Here is a 27,120-nt window from a genome sequence, read left to right as displayed (position 1 = left end):
AAATTGATTGCTCTGTTTCCTACATCAAACCAGTAACTGCTGTTTACAAAGTGTTTGTTTGAGTGTTAAGTGCTTTGAGATGCCAGGTGGTTGTGAAAAATGCTATATAGATACAATTCTGTGTTTTCCTTCAGAGGCCTCGGGGATCCTGATAAATCAGTTTCAATGTTAACTTGGAATCATGTTACCTGTTTGTTTGAGAGACAGTTGCCCAAGTGCAGCTTGAGGCTCTGTTCTATTCATCTGTGATGTGGAGGAGTTGGTATTGGACTGGGGTGGACAAAGTTAACAATCACACAACAGCAGGTTGTCGTCCAATCGGTTTGAAGTATTTGACTGGTTTGAACCTTGTCGAAGTCCCTTTCATAAACCTCTTTCTGCGCTTCTTGGTATTTCTGCCCATGCCCCCTCAGATTTTTTCGGAGGCGATGAAGCAGAGTGTCTCAGTGTGTACTGTGCCCAACAAAATTCATTCTTGCCCAAGATATGTCAATGTCTTTGCTCCAAGGACTTAGGGCATGAATATGAGATAGATACCAGGCAGGATAGCTCGGATAGCAAAGAATGAGAAATCATAAATCTGTGTTGTTAACAATAAGTCTAACAGAACATTTCTGTGGTTCCACATGTTAAAATGAGTCTAAAAAGGTTCATTCCCTGTGAAGGTCGCTTTAGTCATCATTAAAGTGAGAATGAACTGATTCCATGTGCCGATTTTTCAGTCTAATCACCTTCTGATCTCCCTGGGACCACTACTCCCCTGTTCATTAATAAGCAACTTTAAAAAAATCTTTCAGAAAGTTCCTCCTGACGAAGCCAATGAGTGTTGGATCTGACTTGTCTGGAGCTTGTCAGCTGCATATGATCCATGAGGAGCCAGTCAGCACGGGATTCGGGAACACAGCGGGTATGTGTTTTGCTCAGGATTGAAAATATAAACCTTCACTTTCTGTTTGTAGCCGTGGGGAGCTCCGTGTATTTACTTAAATTTATCCTTGCTCATCTGAGTACTTCTTTTGATGGGATGGTGGGAGAAAACAAAAACTCTTGATGCCAGCAGAAATCAGGGACCAGAATGGAAGGAGTTGCAACAGATAGATCACCTCTCAGAGATATCCCTGTGCAACAAAGTCAGTCACTGAGGAATTCTGGGGCTTCATTTGTTTCCGATAAAGCAAGAGAAGATCACGTACATCATTGCCCGAATGCCCTCGACGACCCAAATTGGTTTTTGAATTGACCTTTTCTGTTTCAGATTCATCTGCATATTTCCAATAATACAGATTGAGGGTACAACTGTGATCGACCTGGGAGAAAAATTCATAGTCACAATAACAAGAAAGATTATGGCAACAATTTTATTTATTAACCACAAAAATATCAGAGATGGGAATAAGGTCATGTGACTCAAAGTCTCAGACAATGAAGTATCAGTTAGTATTTCGGATGATCAGGAGTGTGAAGGTGGACAGTCAAAGTGGGGGTGGATGTTAGGGGGTTGTCTGACCGGAGGAGGCCAAGTAATAAATCCTCCATGCCGAGGTTCTGACAGAGTTGGAAGCCATTGACTATCTATTGGATCCAGTTAACTTCTGAATGAAAGTTTGCTATCTCTCAGTGTCTGTAGAATAAAAACTCCAATAACCATGAGAGAAAATATTGTGCAGTATAGTTGGGATGTGGCCAGGAATGAGAAACCTTATTGAGTGGAAATTAGCAACAAAGTAAACAAACTCTTAAAAGATGGGTTGGAGTTAAAATAAAGATCATTGAAGTGTCAAAGTGAAATGCTCAATGATGGTGTTCATGTGTTTTTTTGTCACATCGCTTATCTCCCAGCTTTCACGCGTGGGATCAGATGGATTATTAGACTTATTGGCAATGTTAGTTGTTCTGGAATATAGACTGGTATTTCACCAGTAGATTAGGTGCAATGAATTAGCCAGAATAATGATCTGTGCAAATGGAGGGAAAGAAATTAGTTGCGGTCTCTGTCAACAACACCGAACCTAAATAGCCGGTAACAGTGGAGAGTGGAGCTGGGAAAGATAGTATCATTATGTCATAAGGGCTTTGTTCTTGCTGTATTTGACAAATTCATAGAGGACTGTAGGAGAACAGGTAATGACCATTTATTTTATACTCAGTTATGGAAAGATGGCCTTAGCACTGATGGTTAAAACTCAGTCTGCTGTGTTACAAAACATCTGTGAACTTTGTACAGGTTACAGCAAGCATATTCAGTTCCCATACTTCAATATCTATGTGTCCTTTTGCTTCCTAGTCTTTCATCGGTATTGTATGCTCTTCCACCCAATACCTCTGATAGTATAGGTAAAAACAAGGACTGCAGTTGCTGGAAACCAGATTCTAGATTAGAGTGGTGCTGGAAAAGCACAGCAGTTCAGGCAGCATCCAAGGAGCAGGAAAATTGGCGTTTCTGGCAAAAGCCCTTCATCAGGAATCCTCTTCTAAGCCAGTAACCTTAACAGTCTGAAAACCTTGTTTGTTATTCATTTCTCTGTACATCTGTAGTTTTAATTGTTAACTAACTCAACCCATTTAGGCTTCAAAGCCTGATTTTGTTGAATTTTCTAATGGGATATCAGCACATTTATTACCTGTCCATGGTTTGACAGTGCTTGCTGAACTAGCCTGAGTGCACCAATAGCTACACAAACAACTAATTTCAGATTATAATATGACTCATTTACACTTCCTAGAAGTGATGTACTTTCACACGCCCGTCCTCTGCATGCAAAAACCGTAGTGATTTCTGAATGACCTCAGAGCTTGGGAAGGCTACATATCATTGTTGCTGTCTCCTCAGCAGCACTTTAGCTCACCAGATTTGATTTGGCAACAATCCGCATCCTTTTTATTCAGTATTACAATTTGTTGTGATTATTTGAACTTTGACATTCTTGACTTTGTCCTAATAAGTGCAAGACAGGAAAAAAAGGCATCAAATCTCTCTGTTACGACGTGGCAATGAATCCTTCTGTTAATTAAACTAAACTCCCAGAAAAGCTCACCTTGCCTCGTAATCTGTTAAAATGGGTGACAGAGAACTCCCAAATTCCAAGACTTAAAGTAAATAATATCAATTTATTCTTTAACTCTAAAAGTGAACATTAAACAATAACTATTCACAACTCTAAGCCCGCCCCCCCTCTCTTAACTGCTTATTACCTGCCTTCAACTCCATAACAATATACTGTTCCAATAAAACACTTATTAAAATTCCACCAACTTAATTTCAAAACCATACATCAGTTGTCATCTTCAGTGTCTGTCTTCTTCTGGCTGTGATCTCCCTGGGTCGTCTTCTTTCTTTTTACTGTGAAGATGTTTCACATGAAAAGGTACCTTTGATAGAGAGTGTTTCAATGTCTTGGGTCTCTCTCTTGATAGCAGTTGCTCTCTCCAATTTTCAAAATGACTGCCTTTTTTATATCCCTAACATCGGATCGTCTCATTGGTTCGATGTTGGCAAAGCAGTAAATTTAAACTCGATTGGGTTTTAGTAACCTGAGGCATAGTTTAAACTGATTGGTTAAATTCAAATTGTTGTCAAAACAGCAACCAACTCAGGTATGTATTTCACAGCCAAATGTTACACATTTTCAATCTTCCAGTACTCTCTGAGACTGCTGTTGTAAGCTCTCAGTGCACAACAGCATTCACTCTCTCTTAAAGGTGCAGTACACACCTTCAACTTCATAACAACTCCCTTCAGTAATATTCAAGTCTTGTACAGCGAAGCCACACAGTTTCTCAGAAGTTTCATCAGAACTGAGGAAAATTGGAAATGAAGTAGGCTTGAGAATGTCAAAAGACCAATGCCTGGAAAGAAGAAAAATGGAGAAAGTTAAAAATCACGCGACACCAGGTTATAGTCCAACAGGTTCATTTGGAAGCACTAGCTTTCGGAGCACTGCCACAACCACCTGATGAAGGAGCAGTGCTCCGAAAGCTAGTGCTTCCAAATAAACCTGTTGGACTATAACCTGGTGTGGTGTGATTTTTAACTTTGTGCACCCAGTCCAACACCAGCTCCTATGTATCACAAATAGAGAAGGTCTGTGATTAGAATGAGGGCTAAAGATATTAAATAAGAAAAGGGACAAAAGCAAAGAAATGATAATGGATATAACAGTGAAACAAAAGATGTGACCAGAGGTGAATGGCATGATAACAGTCATCCAAGTACAAAGTAAAGCAATTAATCACTTTTTTTTTAAAAAGGATTAAATTGGTTATTATCTAAAATTTTAAATATTGTGTCTAGAGATTGAAATTGGTTGTTGTTTAGTCTAAAGATGATATGCTATTACTCAAGCTTGTATTATGTTTAATTGGAACACTGCAAGAGGTCAAGGGAGAAAGGTCAGAATGATAGCAAGATTAATTATTTTAGTTTCCCACCTAAGTTACATGTTTCCACCATTGAAGTTTTCTGTTTTTGTGTAAACATGTCAATGCAGCAGGAGGTAATTTGCTCTCACGTTGTTGGAAAAGGAGAGTGTGCCCAAACCTTCTCCAATCATCCTCTGGAGTTTTCGTGCATCCAACTTCACAGGTAAATGAGGTCTTGGATTCAGTCCTTGTGTGAAAGGTGACAAAATGGAGCATTCCCTCAGGGCTGGACTCAAGTTTCACCCTTGAATGTGGTGGAGTTTTTGAACCCACAGCCTGACTCGAAGTGTTACGGCGATGCCAATTGAGTTAAAATGACATTGTGTTGATTCTGCATTGCTTATTCGTGAATCATCCCTGATAACTTTTCCCTCCATTCAATTTAGCCCTGGAGCTTTCAAGCCCTGATATGGTGTCAAAGGAAGAATTACCCTCAGAAAACCTGAGTGTAGCACTTGGCCAGAAGATTGTGTCTCCAAATCGGATCCTGTCTGATGAAAACAGCTATGCAACAATTGTTGTCGGGTTTCCAGATCTAATGGTAAGGCAGAGTTAAAGAGAGAGATTTTAGTCCAGTAAGAAGTACTGCAATTTTCAGTTGGCTGATTAATGATATCTGACAAAGCAAAGGGGTAGATTTTTAACTTGTTGAGTTTAAACTGGCAATGTGTTTTGATCATTGCAACTTGTAGAAAAAGCCTGCTTTGAGTTATTTTTGGAGAAGAACATTATGTAATAGTCAACCAATTATCCAGGTTGAAAATCTATTCTAGTATCTGCTTTTAAGTGATTGGAAGTTTGCTCTCTCTGATTCACTGAATTTTTGCAGTAATGCTGTTTGCCCAGAGGTGACACATTCAGCAGATGCTGTACAATTCACCCTCCTGACATACATCTTTTTCACAATCACACCCACAGCAAGAACATCACTGTGAACTTTTAGTAGCTGTTACACTTCGTTGTACATGCTGTACCAGATTGAGGGCTATATGCTCTTAATAATTCTACTACTATGTCAGACACTGCACTCATAATACCCACTATCTATGTTCTGTCCTCTGGTCTGGGCAGTATCTGTCCTGTGGAAACCTGCTATCAAAGGAGAAATTATGCTGCCAAAGGACTTGCTTCATGGAATCATCCATTAAAACAAAACAATGGGATAGGTAGTGGTAATGTCACTGACCTAGTAACCTCGAACCCCAGGTTAATGTCCACGGAATATGGATTCAAATTCTGTCCTTGGCAGATGGTGAAACTTGAATTCAATAAAAATCTGTTATAAAAATCTAACCTAATGTTGAGTGCGTAAAAACTAATCTGGTTCTTTATCACCCTTAGATAATAGAACCAGTGCAAGCATAATGGGCCAAATGGCCTCCTCCTGCACTCTAACAATTCTGTGATTCTTGCAAAGAGGCTTTTGAATATGTAGAACAGTATTTTTACTGGGTCCCGTCAGAACAACAGGGTTAGGACACCAGTGTTAATGCACCACCTCCAACCTCACCACCAATAAAGATCTCCTACACAGTTTCAATCTTGATGTTTAGTTCCTACTTACAAGTGCATGGTATAGTCTTTACTCACCCTACTGGAGCTGGAGAGAGGGGACAGGCATGACACAACTTTCAAACTTTATGTTTGTTATTTCTCAATGACCAGTATACACATTGACAACTGTGCAGGCAGAATGATCTTCTGCTAACATCTGTTTTTGTTGTGTTGTTTAAGTGCTGGTTTATATAATACTGAACCATATCCCTGCAGTCTCCCAGTGAGGTGTACACATGGAAACGAAAGGCTTCATTGGACAGTGCTGGTGCTGTCTCCCCAAAGAGTAGGTTCTTCAGAGGGAGCTCTGAGTCTGCGAGTGTGAAACAATCCAACTGCATCACCCTGGCAGGAGCCAACCAGGTGATTCGAGCTGTTGCTGCTGAAGACGTTCCAATAAGTGAAATCTACCCAAAAGGTTAGTGTGGTGCTGGGATTCTGCAGGCACTATCTTTTGACTTAACATCAGCATTTATTTTACATTAGATTATGGGATATGGGCATCGCTGGCTGTTGCCAATCGCTAATTGCCCTGGAGAAGATTGTGGTGAGCTGACTTTTTGAAACCTCTCCAGTCCATTTGGTGTAGGGACACCCACAGTGCTGAGAGGGAGAGGGGGAGGGGGAGGGGGAGAGGGAGAGGGAGAGGGGGGGAGGGAGGAGGGAGGAGGGAGAGGGGGAGAGGGGGAGGATGTTCCAGGATGTTGACCCAGTGACGGTGTTGGAATGGCAATATATTTCCACGTCAGGATGGGGAGTGCCTTGGATGGCGGTGGTGTTCCCATGCCTCTGTTGCCCCGTACCTCTAGGCAATAGAGGTTATGGGTTTAGTGATGCTGTCGGATGAAGGTCAGTCTGATAATGAAATCAGGTCACAACAAACCACATCTATAACTTGCAGCATCTTCTAATGAAATCTGTTGTTTACTCTCTGTAGCTCATTCCCACTCATTGTTGACTGTCCAAAATTCTGCCCAATAATAGTCCTCTGCCTTTGCAGACAACAGTCCTATCTACAATGTCCCTTACTTGGAATCATAGAATGATAGAATCCCTACAGTGTGGAAGCAGGCCATTCGGTCCATTGAAGAACATCCCACCCAGACCCACCCACCCTACCCTACCCTATCCCTATAACCCTACACGTCCTATGGGTAATTCACCTAACCTGGAAACTGTGGACAAGTTAGCATGCCACTCCACCTAACCGTACCTCTCTAAAGTCCTTGAATATCATTTAGCCGCTCATATCCACACCCAAATCTCTTGGTGCCCGTTGTTTCAGTCTCACTGTTGAGGTCTCTAACACTGGACCATTGACAGCATAAATCCGTGACAACTTTCTCAGACTCTGACTGTAATGCAGTGTTGCTTCTCAGTCTGTTTGTAGTTTCCACAGATAATCACACCATTCTCTTCCACTGCCTGTCTTCCAGACATAGAGCAGTGGGGTTTAATCCCCTACCCCCCACCAATGTGGTGACTCGTGTTCTCGGAATTCCCCAAGTATTCTGTTCTTCACCCACTCTGGTACTTTGGCCACATGCTATCCATAGGTAATATTGTAATGGAACCAACTTCTCCATGAGCAGTACAATTCTGCACCTCACGTGACACTGGCCCCACTACAACATTAGGCACAGGCTGCATTTCCTTCAGATGGAAATCTTGATCCTTGCTGCAACATCCAAACCCATATCACTAGGATGCTCATAAAATGTTTAATCAAGAGTAGGTATTTTCTAATCAACCTGTCCAGAGATTTGATTAAGCACCCCAGGAGCAGGTAGGGCTTGAATGTGGGGCTCCTGTTACAGAGGTTGGGGCACTGCCGCTATGTCACAAGAGCCTGTTTAGCTGTGGGTAGGGAGTTAATGTAGAGTAATAACAGCTGTTCAGCTTCGCCCAGAGCGCCAAATTCATCGGTAAATCAAAAGGACAATCCAGACACGAATCTACTGCTGAATGTATGAAACAATTCAATTTCCTTTATCTCGTGCCTTTACTTGATCAAAATGTACTACAAGATCTAACAGCCGTTGAAATAGTTTTGAAGTATAGTCACTATTAAGGCAACTAGCAAACCATCTATTTCAATAACACTGGTTACAGAAGGGTATAAAATATGCACGTTGTTGCTAGGTATTAACCAGGACTCCAGGGAGAACTCCACTTTCTAAAGTGCCATGTGATCTCTAGTGTCCACCTGGATGGATAGGCCCTCAGTAAAATCTCTCACCTGAAGAATGGCACCTCCGACAGCAAGGTGGCGTTTTGGTACTAGTCTGCCAGTGTCAGCTTGGATTCAAACTCGAAAGTAGAACTTGAACTGAGGAGCTTCTGACTCAGAGGAGAGACTGACATATCAGGAATAGACATGTTTTGAGAAATGTGAGGTACTCAGACAGTCATGCTAAAAGAATGGGTAAAACATCAGTCTGAACTCTACCCGACCTGCATAAAGATGTGCCTGAGGAATTTTGCTCTCTGTTTGACTGAAAAAAGATCAGAAATTGCATTTGGTAACCTTCAAGGTGCACGCTCACTAAATTACTTCAGACAAATGATACAACATGCAGTAAATAATGATCTTACTCACCTTCAGTTAAGAGACTGAAGTGGTTATTGTCCATCCCAGATCATCAGTGCTTTTGTTTTCTTTTCTCGTAGATGTGAAGCCTCCAAACACAGCAGGATTCTTGGAAGTGACAGATCTGAACTCCAAAAGGATTAAATATATTCCCATTCCAAGGTGAGAAAGTACTAAATTGAGTAGTTCTAGGAGAAAACACAAAGCAGGAGGTTGACTGTTTCCACCATTTATTTAACTCTTGACCAACCTTTATCTTAACTCCATTTACCTACCTCAGTTCAGTAAGGCTTAGTACCTTTGCCTCACAAGAATCTATTAATCTTGACTTTAAGATTTTATTGATGTTGATCCTTAGTAACCTTTTGTGGGAAGAGAGAGTTCCAGTTTTCCATTACCCTTTGTGTGAAGATGAAGTTCCTTGCATTTATCCTGAATGATTTGGCTGTACTTTTAAGAAATATCAACCATTTATTTCAGGTACAGGAACTTCGTAGGGAGCAGACCCACATTGCTTCCACTTCTGGAGCTCGGGATCATTAATCAGTGACCAATAAACTCAATTGGGAATTCACAATGGAAGCTTTATAGTGTGATGGGAGTAGTGGAACACTGCATGGCATTGTTGAAGTGAATGTATTTGGTGCAATGAGTAATTTCCACAGTACATGTGGAAAGGAAGAATCAGTTTTTCAGTGGGGTTAAATGTAGAGGACTGAGAGTAAACTCATTTGGGATAGAAGTATGTTAGTGGAGGAAGCTTGATGCCTGGACCCACCAGTTGGGCACTTTTCCCCCTCAGTATCAGCAAGTGTAGGATTTGAACTCTCAACCATCTTGTCAGTACTGACCAGTTGATTTCTCAGAGGTTTACGCTGGGCTGGCTCTACTGTTGTGCTTTTCTCTCTTGCAGTGCACTTATCATCTCTCCATACGCACAGTGGCTATCTAAAATCTCAGGCACAGATGTCCTGATCGCACCTATTGGAACGGGTGGAGTGGTGACAGTGGACATGGGAGGGCATGTGCGTCTGTGGGAAACTGGATTTGATCACTTACAGCGCTCCCTGCTGGAGTGGAGGACCATGATTGGACAGGAGGATGGACGCCCCCTACAGGTAAAGAATAAACTTTAAGGATTGACAAGCAGGAGACTAGCATATGTTGCTGCTGAAAGAAAGAACAAGAACTTGCATTTTTATGGCACATTCCCACTCTATATGAAAAAAAATTAAATCTTTTTGCGGCTAGTTAATAATGCAATGCTGAAAACACAGCAGCTCGTGGAGAGTACAGCAAGATCCTACAAGCAGCAATGCAACAAGAACCAGATATAACAATGGAAACACAGGGACCTGCAGCATCAGGCTGGGCTGGCTACTTGAAAGGACAGTTGGTCCCACATTCCTACTTCTTGTTTATGACTCTGGTTTTCTGAAAACTGCTGTGTCAATCTTGTTTCCCACCATTTATCTCTGCTAGCTTTGTTCTTTTGCTATCTTGAATTGAGGTGTGGGTTCCATCAGTATGTTTGCAATTAAAGCCACAACTGCATGATGTCAGCGCTTTGGCTACATTCAACATCAGATCTGAACATTGAAATCCAAATCTTCTGGCCCAGCTGGACGTTAATCAGAAAAAGGAGATGTTGTTGATTCTGCATTCCCCATCTCTGCTGCAGAGGCCTTGTCCCTGTGCAAGCTGAATCTAGGATCCTGTCACAAACTGGGAAACCTAGCTTGTTACCTATTACTGGAGAAACTCGGCAGCATCTGTGGAGAGAAAGCAGAGTCAATGTTTCAAGTCCACTTACCTTTCTTAAGAACAGCTCTGCTCTGTTCTGAAGAAGGGTCACTGGATCTGAAATGTTGACTCTACTTTCCCCCCACCAATGATAGATTTCTCCTCCAGTATCTGGTTTGGTTTTAGATTTGTTTTTTTTTTCTCTGTTACTTACCTACTCTGTATGCTTGAGCTAGTCATTCCTGTTAAACCCTTCCAAGCTGTTGCTAACTTACCCAGTGCAGTACGAGGAGAATGCTATGTTGTTGGAGGTGCAATCTTTCAGATGGGAGATTAAACTGGAGGCTCTGTCAGTCCCCTCATGTGAGCCTAAGAGATCCCACAATTTTGAAAAGAAACAAGGGCGTTTGTCCAGCTATCCAAATCAATGTTGATCCCTTAAAAGAATATTGCTTAAGGAAATTACCTGGTCATTATCACATTGTTTTTTTTTGTGGTACCTTACTGTGTGCAAATTGCTACTGTGAAACAAATGAAACAGAAATTACTGGAGTAACTCAGCAGGTCTGGCAGAGTTTGTGGACAGAAGGCAAAGTCAATATTTTGAGAAAACAGTTCTAAAGTTTTGGATTCAAAACTTTAGCTCTATTTTCTTTTCACAGATGCTGCCAGACCTAAGTTCCTCTAGTAATTTCTATTTCACTTGTTTCAGATCCAGCATCCACAGTTCTTTCTTTTATTTGGGAAATCCTGATCCCTATATTACAAAGTGACTGCATTTCAATAGTAATTCACTAAATGTAATGTATTTTGGGACATCCGGTAGTCATGAAAATTACTCTAACAAGATCGTAGGAATAAAACCTAAAATAATTGGTTATGTTTGTGATGTGATGGCTGAAAGTCTCCAGCAGGTGGCATAAGACGTCTTTTTCAGACACTATGATATGAAATGCAGAATTAGTCATTTTCCGTTGTAACTGTAACCCTGCATCATTCCAACTAATTACAGATCCCTGTATAGCAACCTTGGCTTCACTTGTGTTTGTTTTGGAATTCAGTAAATGAATATCTCAGTTACAAGTAATTCAAGTACATTGCAGTTGTGTTTGGAAACCCCTGAGACAGTTTCATGTTGAATTAGACAGAGCTCACTGCCAGGTAGAGAAGACTGAGTAAGGAATCAGAGAACAAAATGGATATGTTAACCTATTCCCTGTGCCAGTGTCAGTATTTCCAATGAAATGCACTTTTTGGTCTGAGAAAAAGATGCTGCATGTGATGCAGTGCGCAGGATACGATTTTGCCAAGACATTAAGCATCTACCCTGTTACGTAAAGGCAAAAGAAGCCAGGACATTTTGACAAAGGGGTAGGCAGGGAGTCTTCCCTGGTGTCCTGGCCAATAATTAGTTAATAAGCCAAATGCACGAGGGACTGCAGTGTCTCTCTATTAGGGAGAGACAAGTAACTTGAGGAGAAGCACTCAGGATCAAGTGTGCGGCAAGGTGAGAGGGTGCTGCTTAAGGGACGTACAAACATATGAAGTAGGACAGAACCTGCTCTGCCATTCAGTAAGATCAGGTCTGAAATTCCACATTCCCATCTGCTCCCGACAATCTTTGATACCTAAAGCTTGAACAGAAAATAGTGATGGCTTTGCAAACGCACAGATAGGCCTTCTCCTCTTTGACCAATGATCATCGTAAGATCATCTGTTGAGAAAGAGCTTAGCTACTGCTCGATGGATCTTATATTTCCAGAATGTTCTGGTAATGCTGCAGTACTTATACCTCCCCTGTAACTTCAATATTTTTAAAAGAAAAAGCTTTTGGATACAGCACTGAGCTGTTGCTGTCCGTGGCTGTTCCCTTGTCCTCCAAAGCACCTTGTGACTCTGAGCTTTTCCGCTGCACAAAATAGTCTTGTAAGTCAGTAAAAGTCCTTGGTGTTCCGTTCCTGTCCCTAACACACATCAAGGCCAGCCATCAGCCAATAACAGCCAAGGGTGGGTGAACTGTCACTGATTCCACACAAAAAGCCTTTCAGTTAGTGAATAGTTGTTGCATGCTTAGTGAATGACTCACAGAATCATCAGAGAATCAAGCTCTTCGGCCCAACAAGTCCACACCGAAGAGTAATCCACCCAGACCCATTCCTCTACACCTATTATTCTATATTTATCCCTAACTAATGCACCACCAATGGTGGTGCCCTGATACCTTGAGTGTAGGTGGTTAATTCCAAGCATTAACTAAAAGATTTTTAAGGAAGAGAATCTGACTCTGCCTGCAACTTGTTTCTTGTAGAAATGTGGGACCCCTACAAGGCCTCACATGTCAGTGAAAGCTAGCTTTAAGTAATACGAAGCAAAAACGTTCGCTGCGTTGTGCAGCTTCTGACTGATTTTCTTACAAAATAAATGTGGCAGTTCCAAAGCATTGTCGTAAAGTTTTTTTCAAAGTTTTCTGTCATTTTGCTGTCATCCTCTTTTTACCCCTCTCCTAAACTCATTGGAAGAGCTCACATCAGAACTTTGTCATATTACTGTCATTAGGACCTCACTATTTGCAACTAGATTGCCTCATTTCCTACATTATTGTAGTGAATATATGTCAGGAATACTTCATATTCAGAATGTCAGGAAAGCAAATTGAAGAAGAGGGAGTGAATTATGGACGTAAAAGGCTCCATCTAGGTGCAAGAGTCCTCACTTTCTCCATAGAAGTTCTTTTATTTTCCAAATAAGATTGAGATTGTAATCCTGGCTCATCTTTTCAGCTGATGAACAAATAGCTCTCTGAAAGATAGAGTCATGGACCTGTACAGCACGGAAACAGACCCTTTGGTGCAACTTGCCCATGCTGACCAGATATCCGAAATAAATCTAAGCCCAATATTTGGCCCATATCCCTCTCAACCCTCCCAATCATATAGACCCATCCAGGTGCCTTTTAAATGTTATAACTGGACCAGTCTCCACCACTTCCTTTGGCAGTTCATACGCAGACCGTAATCAGGAATTATTAAGAAGTAAAGTTAAATAGGAATGAGATAAAATCTTCATCCATTTCCTGTCTCCCTTCTTGTGTCTTTAACCAAATCTTTTTTACATGGAGTCATACAGCATGAAAATAGGCCCATTGGTCCAACTAGTCCATAATCCCAAACTAAACTAGTCACACCTACCTGTGCTTGGACAATATCCCAACAAACATTTCTTATTCATGTACTTATCTAAATGTCTTTTAAATGTTGTAACTGTACCTATTGTCACCACTTATTCTGGATGTTCATTTCTCACACAAACCACTCTGTGTGTAAAAAAAATTTCCCTCGTGTCTTTTTTAAATCTTTCTCCATTCACCTTAAAAGTATGTCCCCTAGTCTTGCAATTCCCCATCCTAGGGAAAAGGTATCTGTCATTCACCTTATCTATACCCTTCTTGATTTTATAAACTTCTAGAATGTTATCCTTCAACGTCTTATACTCCGGTGAAAGACGTCCCAGCCTATCCAGCCTCTCCTTAAAACTCAAACCCTCCATTCCTGGCAACATCGGTAAATCTATTCTGAATCCTCTCCAGCTTAATAATATTCTTCCTATAACAGGTTGAATAGGCTGGCACTATTTTCCCTGGAACATTGAGGCTGAGGGGAGATATTGTTGAGGTTTATAAAATCATGAGGGGCGTGGATAGGATCAATAGACAAAGTCTCTTCCCTGGGGTGGGGGAGTCTAGAACTAGAGGGCATAGGTTTAGGGTGAGAGAGGAAAGATATACAAGAGACCTAAGGGGCAACCTTTTCATGCAGAGGGTGTTACGTGTATGGAATGGGCTGCCAGAGGAAGTGGTGGAGGCTAGTACAATTGCAACATTTAAAAGGCATCTGGATGAATAGGAAAGGATTGGAGGGATATAGGCTGGGTGCTGGCATCTGGGACGATATTAGGTTGGGATATCTGGTTGGCATGGATGAGTTCGACGGAATGGTCTGTTTCCGTGCTTTACATCTCTATGACACTATAACAGAGTTACCTTGCATACAGTAATTCAGAAGAGGCCTCACCAATGTCTAATACAACGTCAACATAACATCCCAACTCCTGTACTCAAAGGCCTGAGCAAGCATGCTGAATGCCTTTTTAACCACCTTATGTGTGACAAAAACTTCCAAGAATTATGTACCTGAACCCATAGATCTCTCTGTTCTACAACACTACCCAAGGCCCCACTTTTAATTGTATAAATCCTGCCCTTGTTTGTTTTACCAAAACATGAAAATGAGAAAGATAAACCCGTAAGTCTTCAGGTACTAAACAGCTTCAGGAAACTCCAAGCTGTACCAACCTAGACATCAGTAAGCAGCTTATTGCTAACCACATGCTCCAAATGGTACTGTTGTATGATCCCCTCCATCATCTAGGCAGTACTGTCACCCAGTTTATTGAAAAGCAATATTCATTGAAATTCTTGAGTGTGAAGTGTACACATTCTTGAATTTTGTAGTTAGTGTGTAAGTCTGGTTTTGGAGGTGAAAATCCGTGTGTAGTGAATAGCACTTATTGCATTCATCAATCCACCAGCAACATCCATGCCTTAAGAAATATCCTCCCTCACCCTCTTCTTCTCTCCCTCCTACTTCAGCTACTCTTAAAAGACTTGCTTTTTTGACCAAGCTTTGGTCACTTGTCCTCGTATCTCTTTAGGCGACTTGGGCTTAAGTTTTGTCAGAGTTTATTCAGCACTCTGTGCTACATTAGTTAGTTCAGAAATGTAAGTTTTGTGTACATATGCTGGTGCATCGTTTTGTGTGTTTCGTGCGGTTTACTGGCTTCTCTCCAGATTTCCATTTGTCCAGATGTTCACTTGCATTTCAGCAAAGTAATATGCCTCCATTTCCAAAAGATGGAGAAAGCTGGAGCCAAGTGAAAGGCAATATTTAATGAGAGGTGGATTCTTATGTTTTCTTTCAAAGGCAATTTTTCTTTTCTCATCTGAAAAGCCGAGTTTAATCCTTTTGAACATTTTCGGGTAAATGTTCCAATTATGCATCCCTCGTATGTGCCGTTTCAGTTGCTGATAACCCATGCTGGGAAACTGCGTATGCAGGTTGTGTTCCAGTTGTGAGCTCAGGACCGTGGTGTTCAGAAGAAAGGGCCCCACCTCAGATCAGTTTTAAGGCAGTGTGCGATCTTTAATGTGAAGCCAAAACAGTAGTTAGGGAAACCATTTCCTTTTCATGTAGCCATTTCACACCAGCTTTGAGTGATGCAGGAAATGTAAGCAAAGTTTAAATCAATTGGCAGTGTGGTAAGGGAATATAATTATTGTTTTTCTAACCAGACTCTGAGCTATTTGAAAATGTGCGAAAAACTTAATAACCATTCCTATGTCAAAAGCATCACCTTTGAAAAGTATTGACCGAGCACCATTGTATTGTCGTATGTAACATCCCTCTTAATCTACACACCACTCTCCCATCACTCATCTTTTGGGTAGATTAAGTAGATGAAAGAAATTTGTTTAGTTTGTTTTTCTGGGAAGTGGAGTTTCTAAACATGATTAATCTGCTATGAAACATAATGTCGAGAAACGTTGAGCTACATCTGTTGGAAATGATGAACCCACAGGTTGCTGAGCAGACATGTATTAAAGTATGATTTAATGGGACAGCCTAGGGGTTGAGATATCTGGAATGAGATTAAATTCAAGGCATTCAGGTCACAGAGCATGAACTGCTCTTTCATACCGAGGGCATAGAACGCAGAGTTGGTGAGTGAAACATTGACCATATCGATCATGGAATCCCAACACGGTGGCTCAGTGGTTAGCACTACTACCTCACAGCGCCAGGGACCCGGATTCAATTCCAGCCTTGGGCGAATGACTGTGTGGCGTTTGCACATTCTCCTTGTGTCTGCGTGGGTTTCCTCCGGGTGCTCCAGTTTCCTCCCACAGTCTGAAGATTAGGTGGATTGGCTATGCTAAATTGCCCCTGGTGTTAGGTGTATGAGTCAGGGGAAATGTCGAGAAATAAGGGAATGGATCTGGAGGATTGGTGTGGACTTGCTGGGCCAAAGGGCCTGTTTCTACACATTTAGTCTCCCAAGCCCCATTCCATCATTCATTTACATCCTGACTGATGAATGTGAAAATTCCATTTACCCACCTTGTTTCTGTACCCATGAGTACCATTATTTCAATGAGCCACCACACACTGCAGCATAGAGGAACTACACAGAGCAGAAAATCACCTACACAGTGTATTCGAAAAGATCAGGTACCCAATGAATGCAGTCCACCGGTTTCTCAGCAACAAATCCAAACAAGCAGACAAAATACGTCCAGAAACGCTAGCCACTCTCCCCTGCATCAAAGACATCTCGGAAATGACAGCCAGACTACTCAGACCTCTTGGCATCATTGTAGCCCACAAACCCGCCAACACACTAAAACAGCAGCTTATGAACTTGCAAGATCCTATACAGACAACAAGCAAAACTAATGTCATTTACAAAATACCTTGCAAGAAGTGTAACAAACACTACATTAGACAAACAGGCTGAAAACTAGCCATCAGGATACATGAACATCAACTAGCCACAAAACAACATGACCCTCTCTCACTAGTATCCTTACATACAGATGAGGAAGGACACCACTTCAACTGGGACAATGGGACAACACATCCATCCTAGGACAAGCCAAACAGAGAGAATTCCTAGAAGCATGGCATTCCAACCAGAGCTCTATCAACAAACACATTGACTTGGATCCCATTTACCACCCTCTGAGAAAAAGAGCAGGAAATGACATCACCACAGGAAATGACATCACCAACCCAGGGATACATAAATAAAAAGCAGGCCATACCACCAGTGTTTCATCTGGGGGCTCACTGATGATATTACCGGGTATGGAAATGAAATATCTGAAAATGAACCTTCCAGCTCACTGAGCAAACATGCATCCAGAAAGGTGGGTTAGTAAGTTTGCTGATGACAAAAAGGTTGGTGGTGTTATCAATAATGTTGAGGGCTGTTGCAGGCTACAACAAGACATTGACAGGGTACAGAGCTGGGCTGAGAAGTGGCAGATGGAATTCAGAGCTGAAAATGTGTTGCTGGAAAAGCGCAGCAGGTCAGGCAGCATCCAAGGAACAGGAGAATCGACGTTTCGGACATAAGCCCTTCTTCAGGAATGGCCGAAACGTCAATTCTCCTGTTCCCTGGATGCTACCTGACCTGCGCTTTTCCAGCAACACATTTTCAGCTCTGATCTCCAGCATCTGCAGTCCTCACTTTCTCCTCGCAGATGGAGTTCAACCTGGATAAGTGCGAAGTGATTCATTTTGGAAGGTTGAATTTGAATGCTGAATGCAGTGTTAAAGACAGGATTCTTGGCAGTGTGGAAGAACAGCGGCATCTTGGGGTCCATGTACATAGATCCCTCAAAGGTGCCACCCAAGTTGATAGGGTTGTTATGAAGGTGTATGGTGTTTTGGCTTTCATTAACAGCGGGATTGAGTTTAAGAGCCGTGAGGTTTTGCTGCAGTTCTATAGAGTCCTGGTTAGACCACACTTGGAATACTGTGTCCAGTTCTGGTAGCATCATTATAGGATGGATGTCAATGCTTTAGAGAAGGTGGAGAGGAGATTTATCAGGATGATGCCTGGATTGGAGGCCTTGTTTTATGAAGAGAGGTTGAGTGAGCTAGGGCTTTTCACTCTGGAGAGAAGAAGGAAGGGAGGTGACCTGATAGAGGTGTACAAGGTAATGAGAGGTATAAATAGAGGAGATAGCCAGAGACTTTCCCCCAAGGCAGATATGGCTGTCATGAGGGGTCATCATTTTCAGGTGATTGAGGAAGGTATAAGGGAGATGTCAGAGGTATGTTCTTTATGCAGAGAGTGGTGACTGCGTGGAATGTACTGCCAGTAGAGTCAGAGACATTAGGGACATTTAAGCAACTGCTGGACAAGTACATGAACAGCAGTAAATTGAGGGTTGATCTTAATTTCAGGTAAATGCTCAGCACAACATCGTGGGCCGCAGGGCCTGTACTGTGCTGTACTGATCTATGTTCTGTTCTTAAGGAACAACACCCTTCACTTTGTAACCGTTGTGTCAGAAAAGTAGGACCTGAAAGGGTGAATTGCTGTCACAAGGTAAAGCTCTGCCCATCACTGTATGAAAAATTGTTATTGTGATTTAACCTGAGGGTACCAGACCTCAGGCAAGATCATGTGAAAGACTAATCCTAGGAAGAGCAAACTGTTTTCCAGGCTCTTGTTCTTGTGTTGAATGGCATGTAACTAAACTGTTATGGATATGGAGTGTTCAGTTGAATGTGATTCTAATGTGTATCTGACAGAATGTCAATAGATTTATGTCAGTCATAAATCTTTAACCACTCAGTGAGAAGATCATGGTGTGATCAGCTTAGATTGAGTTGTGAGCAGCCCAAACAAAGCAGGAACCATACATCAACCAGTCCAGTCATCAACTGAAAAATATGGAGTCTGCCAGGAAGGAATCTGTGGAACATGAATGTTGAGTTGGATAAAATTATGAGCGGCATAGACAGGGTAAGTAGAAAGCAGCTGCTCCCCTTAGTTGAAAGGTCATGAACAAGGGGGTGTAATTTTAAGGTGAAAGTAGAGGGGATGAGAAGAAAAATATGGGGATTCTGATGGGGATTCAGAATGCTCTATCTTGGAGGGTAGTTGAGGCAGGTAACCCTTTAAGATGTACTTGAATACAATCACATTCAAGGCTATGGGCCCACTCTCGGAATATGGCACTTCTGTAAATTTAGAGTAGCTTTGGAGGTACAGACCTGATGGGCCAAAGGGAATCTTCTTCGAATCTTCATTGGCGAGGGACACACGCTGTGGAAGGAGTAGTTGTTGACAGCACGATATCAGGAATTGAGGCGACCCAATCAAGCTACATGACCACCAGGATTATGTTTGTGTTCTGCTTGTGAGCTGTGCCATCCGACTGAGGAGGAACAACTTGCCCAGAGCACAGCAGCACAATGTTTATACAGGATTGATCCACATTACTTGATCCCAATGGCAGGAATCTCCCCACAGCAACTAGGAAGCAACTCACCTCAGATTGGAGTTATTTCTCCAACACTCCCCAGTACATTCGAATGCACTTACACAAAATATAGTTCTCCGAAGTGAACTGTCTTCTATGAATTGAATTTTCGTGCATGTCGTAAGACTCAGCAGTTTAGAATTAATACTTTTTCAAAATTATTATTCAAGTGGCCATAACTTGGCATGAGTGGATTAATGGACTATGTTTAGTTAATGGACTAATGGAGATGTTTGGGGTCATGAGGTGGTGTAGTTGAGTCATGGGGGTGTGGGGGAAGAGGAGGACTGCAGAGCGTTTTCTCTTCTGTTTTATAGCCAGAACCACGTCCGAAAACAGCAAGGCCTTTTTAAACATCTGACCTCAGCATTTTACATCCCCTGGGGCTGCATCCAAACTTCCTCCACAGTCAGCTGGCCTGGCTTCCACCTGCATTGAAAATCCTGCTTCCAGAGCTGGACCGTCCTGAAGCTGGAAATTTTCCCAACTGCTCCTACCTGCCTTGAGGATGACAGTCCAGCCCACTGTTTCAGGAAGAGTTTGTATTTGAGTGTTTGAATGAAGGAGAGTATATCTGTGAGAGAGGCAGTGGTCCATGCTGTTTCTCAGTGGGAATATCAGATTGTGTCCCCTCTGTTATTGTGAATGGTTTGAATATGAAACAGAGGATGAATTTGAATAGTTTTCTGATTGACGTTTTAAGCAGAGGTTTAGAGGAGTTTTGTTCAGCACAATAATCACAAATATGAAGGAATTTGATAAAGTAGGTAGACAGAAACGGCGACATGGTGGCTCAGTGGTTAACTCTACTGCCTCACAGCACCAGGGACCCAGATTCAATTCCACCCTCAGGGGACTGTCTTTATGGAGTCCGCAAATTCTCCCCGTGTCTGTGTGGGTTTCCAATGGCATTCCAGTTTCCTCCCATAGTCCAAAGGTGTGCAAGTTAGGTGGATTAGCCAAGCTAAATTGCCCATTGTGTTCAGGGATATGTAGGTTAGTTGCATTGACCATGAGAAATGCAGAGTTACAGGGATAGGGGAAGGGATGTTGGGTCTGGGTGGGATGCTCTTTGGAGGGTCGATGTTGGACTTGTTGGGCTGAATGGCCCATTTCCACACTGTAGGGATTCTCTGGAAACGTTTTTCCATTGTCAGGGGAGTATGACCAGTTGGCAGTACTGAGGCCTTTCAAATGCCAACCCCAACACAGTGAACTGAATAGCTTTTCTCTCTATTGCATACTTCCCTGTTACACTTAATACTGTGCAGTGCTGCTGTTACTATTTCAAAAGAACAAGAGATAAATATAGCACTGGAATAGGTCCTTCATCTTTCCGAGGCTGTGCCAATTATCATGCTCTAACTGAACTAAAAAACAAACCTTCTGCCTTTATTCAGTCTGTATCACACCTAAATTTGATCCTCCAAAATACATCACCACACATTTGTTTGGATTAAACTCCATCTGCCATTTCTGTGCCCAAGTCACCGATTTATCCTGTTGTATCCTTTCATAATCGTCAGTATTGTCAGCAACTCTATCAATCTTCAAATCTAACAATCACACAACACCAGGTTATAGTCCAACAGATTTATTTGGAAGCACTAGCTTTTGGAGCACTGCTCATTCATCAGGTGATTGTGGAGCAGCACTCCGAAAGCTAGTGCTTCCAAATAAACCTGTTGGACTATAACCTGGTGTTGTGTGATTTTTAAATTTGTACGCCCCAGTCCAACACCGGCATCTCCAAATCAATCTTCATGTCATCTGCAAACTTACTAATCAGACCACCCACATTTTCCTCCAGATCATTCCTATATCCTACAAACAACAGAGGACCTGAGGGTGATTTTTGTGGAACAGCACTAGTTAACGTTTCCATTCTGAAAAACACCTTTCCACTGCTACTCTTCTGTAACCAAGCCAGTTTTGTATCCATGTCCAAGACCAAGTCAGTTTTGTCTCCATAATTTCATGTTATATGTCTGAAGTCACTTCATCATTGGACCACCCACAACTGGTGATAAAGGAAGTCCATGCCCTTTGTATCTTTTCCTATCTCTTGATTTTCAAAATTTCCAATCCTTAACCAATCATGGCTTTTAGTCTAGATCAGTCGAAAAGATGAAGAAATAAAGACTTACATTCATAAAGTATTTTTCATAACTTCAGAGCATTCCATAACATTTTCCAGCACATTAATTATTTTTATGATGTTATTGCAATTGTAATGTAAAAAAGCATAGAGGTCAATTCACCAAGAAGTCCCATAAAGTGCAATGCGACAATTACAAGAAATTGATGGGAGGGTGAATATTAGTCGAACACTGGGGTTAACTCCCTTCCTTGTCTTCTAAATGATGCAACAAGTCATTTACAGCCTCCTAAGAGAACACGAGAAAAATGTTTAATGGTACATTAGCCTCTCAATACAGCACTGGATGGTCAGCCTAGTGTCCGGAATGTTCTCTGAAACCCACATGACATTAACTGTGAAGCAAGACTACTATCTCCTGAGGGAAAGAAGAGTGTGATAGTGCACAGTAAAGTTGATCCCCTCCCAAAGGAATGGGTTTGTTCAGCTTAATGAATTCTTCTCATAGAGGAGGGAAAAGTAATTGCAATATTTTGTCCTTTCAGATTACAGTAGAGAGGGACAGTGGATTGGATGTGACTGCCCCTAAACATGGAAGAATTGATGTGGATAACACCCCGCATGTTGGGGGCAATACATGGGCAGGAGGAACTGGTAAGTAAGGAATAAGGGATTTGTTTTCTAAACAAATAAAAATATTAATAGCATACAATGTAATGATAATGCAAATTAAAACAGAGGCAGTCTAAAATCCTCAGTTCCTGATCAACATTTGATGAGTATTCACTATTGAAGCAAAGTCTCCCAGCATCACAATCGTTGTTGGTAATAGCAGCGGTCAGACTCCATTCGAGTGATCCATTGTCATCAAGAGGAATTATTCCTGATTGCCTCTGAGAAACAGGAAACCATTCAGCCACTCATGCCAGTTTCTCCAATCAATTATATCATGATTGATCTGAATCTTAACTGCATAAAAACGTAAGACACATTAATTGAAATAGGCCATTCATTTCATTGAGTTTACTCCACCATTCAATGAAAGCATGGCTCAACTCCACTTTCCTGCCTTTTCCTCAAACCCTTGCTGATTAAAAATCTGCCTATCTCAACCTTGAATAATGACCCAATCTCTACATCACTCTGAAGAAAAAAATTCCATAGGTTCACTGCACTCTGAGAGAAGCAATTCCTCCTCATCTTCGACCTAAAAGTGTGACCCTTTATTCTGGGGTTATGCCCTCTGGTCCTGGACTCTCCCACAACAGGAAACAACTTTTCCACAGCTACCCCATAAAGGGCATATAAGAATCTTGTAGGTTTCTTGTAAGGGTCCTCTAATTCTTCCAAATTCCAATGAGTACAGGCCCAGTCTACTCAGCTTTTCCTCATAATCCAGTCCCACATCTGGGATCAGCCGAGTGAACTTCTCTGAACTGCCTCCAATGCCAGTATATCTTGGTTTAGAGAAGGGATCCAATAAATTGTTCACTGTATTCCAGCTGTGGTTTGACTACTGCCTTGTGTAGTTTTAAGCAAGACAACCCACGTTTATGTTCCATTCTCTTCGAAATAAAGGACAGTATTCCATTTGCCTTCCCTACTATCTGCTCAAATTAGATGCTAGATTTTTGTGATTCAAGGATGAGAACTCCCAAATCACTCATAGCTCTCTGCAGTCCTTCTCCATTTAAATAACATTCAATTCTTCTGTTCGTCCTGCCAAAGTTCATAAACTGACATTTCCCCCCATTGTATTCCATCTGCCAACAATGTGCCCACACACCTCACCTCTCCAGATCCCTCAGCAGGGAGTTTTTGTGTTGTGCTCACCACTTGTCTTCCCACTTTTTCTTTTGTCATCCACCAACTTCTCTAAATTGTATTCACTTTCCTCATCCAAGTCATTTCTACATATTGTACATAATTGTGACACCAGCACTGATCCCTGTGACGTTGCACTATTTGCAGGTTGCCATTCTGGAAATGCTCATCTCATCCCAATGCCTTTACATGCTCTGTCAATAATTTACTCACATTGTGTGCAAGGTGCCTGCGGTCACATCATTCCCTATGGTGTGCGGCATGCAAACATTCACCATCCAAACTTGGGCATTTCCACTGGGAAACATTACTTGCAGTGAGATTCAGTCATACAACGTACACAACTCTGGGACCAAAACCAAAAATCGTGGGACAAGGTTTCAGCAGAAGTGAATATACGAGGTATGGTTAGCAAGTTTGCAGATGACACCAAAATCGGGGGTATAGCAGACAACAAAGAAGGTTTACGTCAGAGTACAATTGGATTCTTGTTCAGATGGGCCAATGGGCCGAGGAGTGGCAGATGGAGTTCAACTTGGACAAATATGAGGTGCTACATTTTGGAAAGGCAAATCAGGGCAGGACTTCTCCACTTAATGATAAGGTCCTGGGGAGTGTTGCTGATCAGAGACCTTGGAGTGCAGGTTGATAGTTCCTTGTAAGTGGAGTTACAGGTAGGTAAGATAGTGAAGAAAGAGTTTGGAATGCTTGCCTTTATTGGTCAGTGCATTGAGTGCAGGAGTTGGGAGGTCACGTTGCAGCTACACAAGACATTGGTCTGTTCTCCCTCCTAACTTGAAAGGTTTCAGAAAGGATTTACAAGGCTGTTGCCAGGGTTGGAGGATTTGAGCTATAGGGAGAGGCTGAACAGGCTGGGACTGTTTTCCCTGGAGCGTCGGTGGCTGAGGGGTGACCTTATAGAAGTTTATAAAATCATGAGGGGCATGGATAGGGTAAATAGACAAGGTTGTTTCCCTGGGTTGGGGGAGTCTAAAACTAGAGGGCAGAAGTTTAGGGTGAGAGGGGAGAGATATAAAAGGAACCTAAGGGGCAACTTTTTCATGCCGAGGGTGTTGAATGTATGGAATGAGCTACCAGAGGAAGTGGTGGATGTTGGTGTGATTATGACATTTAAAAGGCAATTGGATGGGTATATGATTGGAAGGGTTTAGAGAGATATGGCCAAATGCTGGCAAATGGGACTAGATTTATATAGGATATCTGGACGGCATGGGTGAGTTGGAACAAAGGGTCTGTTACCCTGCTGTATATCTCTATGACAGAAAGTGAGGGATGGGGTTGAGCAGGAGCACAGTTGGATGTACAATGTGCTTCAGGTAGGCAGCATCCTTTGCTGCAAGTACTCACCGTGAAATGATCTATAATGCATCACTCTATGACTGTGGCTTGCAGCATGCAGTTGTGTAAATGGCTCAGTCTTGTCTTCCTGGTAAAGTGTGGTGCCCTGGGATTGTCACCCTCAGGTTAGCTTTTGCACATTTCCTTTGCTTTGAAGGCTTCCATGCCGGTATACTTTGCATGGGTTGAATTTACCATAAATTGGTGACGTGTAAGTATAGTGATAATGACACAGGATAGTAAGCCAGAGGCCCAGGCTCATGCTCTGGGCACATGTGTTCATTCTACCTTTTCAATATAGCTTGAGATTGTGGATGACATTTGTCTTCAGACAATTGCACATAGCTCAGGGAGTATTACCTTTGAGGGTCTGCATTTTAATTTCCCATACTCGCTCAGCAGAACCTCTTTCCTTGTTGTACATATGTCATAGGTATCAACATGAACCATGACCATTGGATCTTACCCTTCCTGCTGTAAATGTTTCTCGCTCTTGGCTGCAGAGAACATTGTCACTTTCCCTCACTATACTGTCCTCTACTGCTTGAATGTCTTCCTCCAAGACAGTACCATGGTCTGTAACTTTATCCACCCTGCAGTCCTCACTCTCATCCAGATAAACTGAGAAAAACATCAAACCTATTGTTACACAGTTAAGGTCGGCCACAGTTTGAGTGCCACTTTCCACAGTAGAGAAAAAAAGGCTGCAGATTCCCCAGATCGTTATGAGAAGACATTTGAGATAACGGGCTTGTTTCTATTGAAGGAAACAAGAAAAAGGTCATTTAAGGCCTTTTGAAGTGTAAGAGATTTGAGTCTGCCCTAGAATCCATCTCAGATTGAGCAACAAATTACTGCAGATGCTGGAATCTGAACTGAAAAAAACACTGAAGATCACAGTGGTAGAGACAAAAAATAACTACAGATGCTGGAATCCAAAGTAGATAGGCAGGAGGCTGGAAGTACACAGCAAGCCAGGCAGAATGAGGAAGTGGAGAAGTCAACGCTTCAGGTATACATAACCCTTCTTTAGGAAGTCCTGAAGATGCTGCCTGGCTCGCGGAGATCACGGTGGGTCAGGCAGCATCCATGGAGAGAGAGCAAGCTAATGCTTTGAGTCTAGACGGCTCCTCATTTGAGCTGAAGTGAAATGTGCAGGAGGCAGCATTGATGGTGTCGTGGAGGGGTTGAAGTGCGGGGAATGGGGGGGGGCTCACCCACACCTCCCCCTCCCCAAACTATAGCATAAATGCTATCCCATCCACACTTCACTTTAACTCAGATGAAGAGTCATCAACACATTAGGTTGCTCTCTCTCTCCATGGATGCTGTCTGACCCACTGTGACCTCCAGCATTCTTTGTTTTCAGTTCAGATTGAGCAGTGACAGTCACTTCCTTGAGCACTGTGAGCATCTTCCAGCAATGGGTGCTGGCTTACACTTCCCTCTGCCTTCTCGCACTTTAAACAGAGTGTTGTCACAAAACAGAAACAATTATGTACAGCATCAATGCATAAGAATGAAAGTAACCTTTGTGGTGATTGTTAACTGTGTCTTGTGTTTGTTTTTACTAGTCTTGACTCAGCATGATCTGTCTGCAAGCTGCAAGTCAGGCCCTACTGATTTTGATTCCATGATAGCAATGTGCTGGCGCTGGAAAGTTAATTTTGAAAGGCAACTAAATTTTCCAACTCTATAAAATGAATCTCACAAACAGAATGCCTTTTAGTTTTTGACTCTCCCTGAAAAGGGAGAAAAAGAGAGCAGTCATGTATCAATGAAAGGAAGCTGAATTGACAGAGTGTGGAGATATGTGTGAAAACAAATTGTGGATCCCATGTGTTTGAACCTTCAAACGTAGAACATAGAAAAGTACAGCGCAGAACAGGCCCTTTGGCCCATGATGTTGTGCCGAGGTTAATCCTAATGTCAAATATAGTAACCTACACACCCCTCAACTCACTGCTCTCCATGTGCATGTCCAGCAGTCGCTTAAATGTCCCCAATGACTCTGCTTCCACCACCACAGCTGGCAACGCATTCCATGCATTCACAACTCTCTGTGAAAAGAACCTACATCTGATGTCTCCTTTATACCTTCCTCCTAATATCTTCAAACTATGACTCCTCGTACCAGTCAATCCTGCCCTGGGGAAAAGTCTCTGGCTTTTAACTCTCTCTATTCCACTCATTATTTGGAACAAGGCACTCATGCAAAATAGAACACTCTTCAGTAATATCTGATACAGCAGTGCATGAATTGTTGTTGTGAAGTATTCTTCTGCAGCAGCTCATTTTCCACACTTTTCTGTCCAGCCTGTTGGTGAATTTTTTGGTTCCTGCGCTGTGCATTATTGTCGATTTGCTAAGTTTTTATGAGAGGCACTCAGACACTTGCCTGAAGTGTAGGAGGAGCTCCTA

The 27,120-nt window shown here is 42.1% G+C and overlaps 1 protein-coding gene and 1 long non-coding RNA gene across 6 annotated transcripts in view; one reads left to right on the top strand and one right to left on the bottom strand.

The window, feature by feature from the left end:
* Window positions 1-27,120, top strand: part of vwa8 (von Willebrand factor A domain containing 8) — a 367,132-nt gene that overhangs the window by 259,770 nt on the left and 80,242 nt on the right. For all 4 annotated transcript variants that reach the window (XM_087993166.1, XM_087993165.1, XM_087993168.1 and 1 more), the window contains 6 exons: window positions 798-907; window positions 4,806-4,960; window positions 6,190-6,391; window positions 8,644-8,725; window positions 9,477-9,681; window positions 22,062-22,170. In XM_087993166.1, coding sequence (XP_087849292.1) covers window positions 798-907; window positions 4,806-4,960; window positions 6,190-6,391; window positions 8,644-8,725; window positions 9,477-9,681; window positions 22,062-22,170 — 863 coding nt within the window. The remainder of the gene's footprint in view (window positions 1-797; window positions 908-4,805; window positions 4,961-6,189; window positions 6,392-8,643; window positions 8,726-9,476; window positions 9,682-22,061; window positions 22,171-27,120) is intronic.
* The window catches only part of LOC148148682 (uncharacterized), a 33,742-nt gene continuing 7,685 nt past the window's right edge, over window positions 1,064-27,120 (bottom strand). For both annotated transcript variants that reach the window (XR_015758953.1, XR_015758952.1), the window contains exons 2-3: window positions 8,573-8,751; window positions 1,064-1,307 (exon numbers count right to left, since the gene is read on the bottom strand). This is a non-coding gene — a long non-coding RNA (uncharacterized LOC148148682). The remainder of the gene's footprint in view (window positions 1,308-8,572; window positions 8,752-27,120) is intronic.

The sequence above is a fragment of the Chiloscyllium plagiosum genome, unplaced genomic scaffold (assembly GCF_037043375.1).
Source record: "Chiloscyllium plagiosum isolate Xiang-an unplaced genomic scaffold, Cpla_swu_hap1 HiC_scaffold_12, whole genome shotgun sequence".
NCBI classification, from domain to species: Eukaryota; Metazoa; Chordata; class Chondrichthyes; order Orectolobiformes; family Hemiscylliidae; genus Chiloscyllium; species Chiloscyllium plagiosum.
This window is presented reverse-complemented; position numbering and strand designations above follow the sequence as displayed.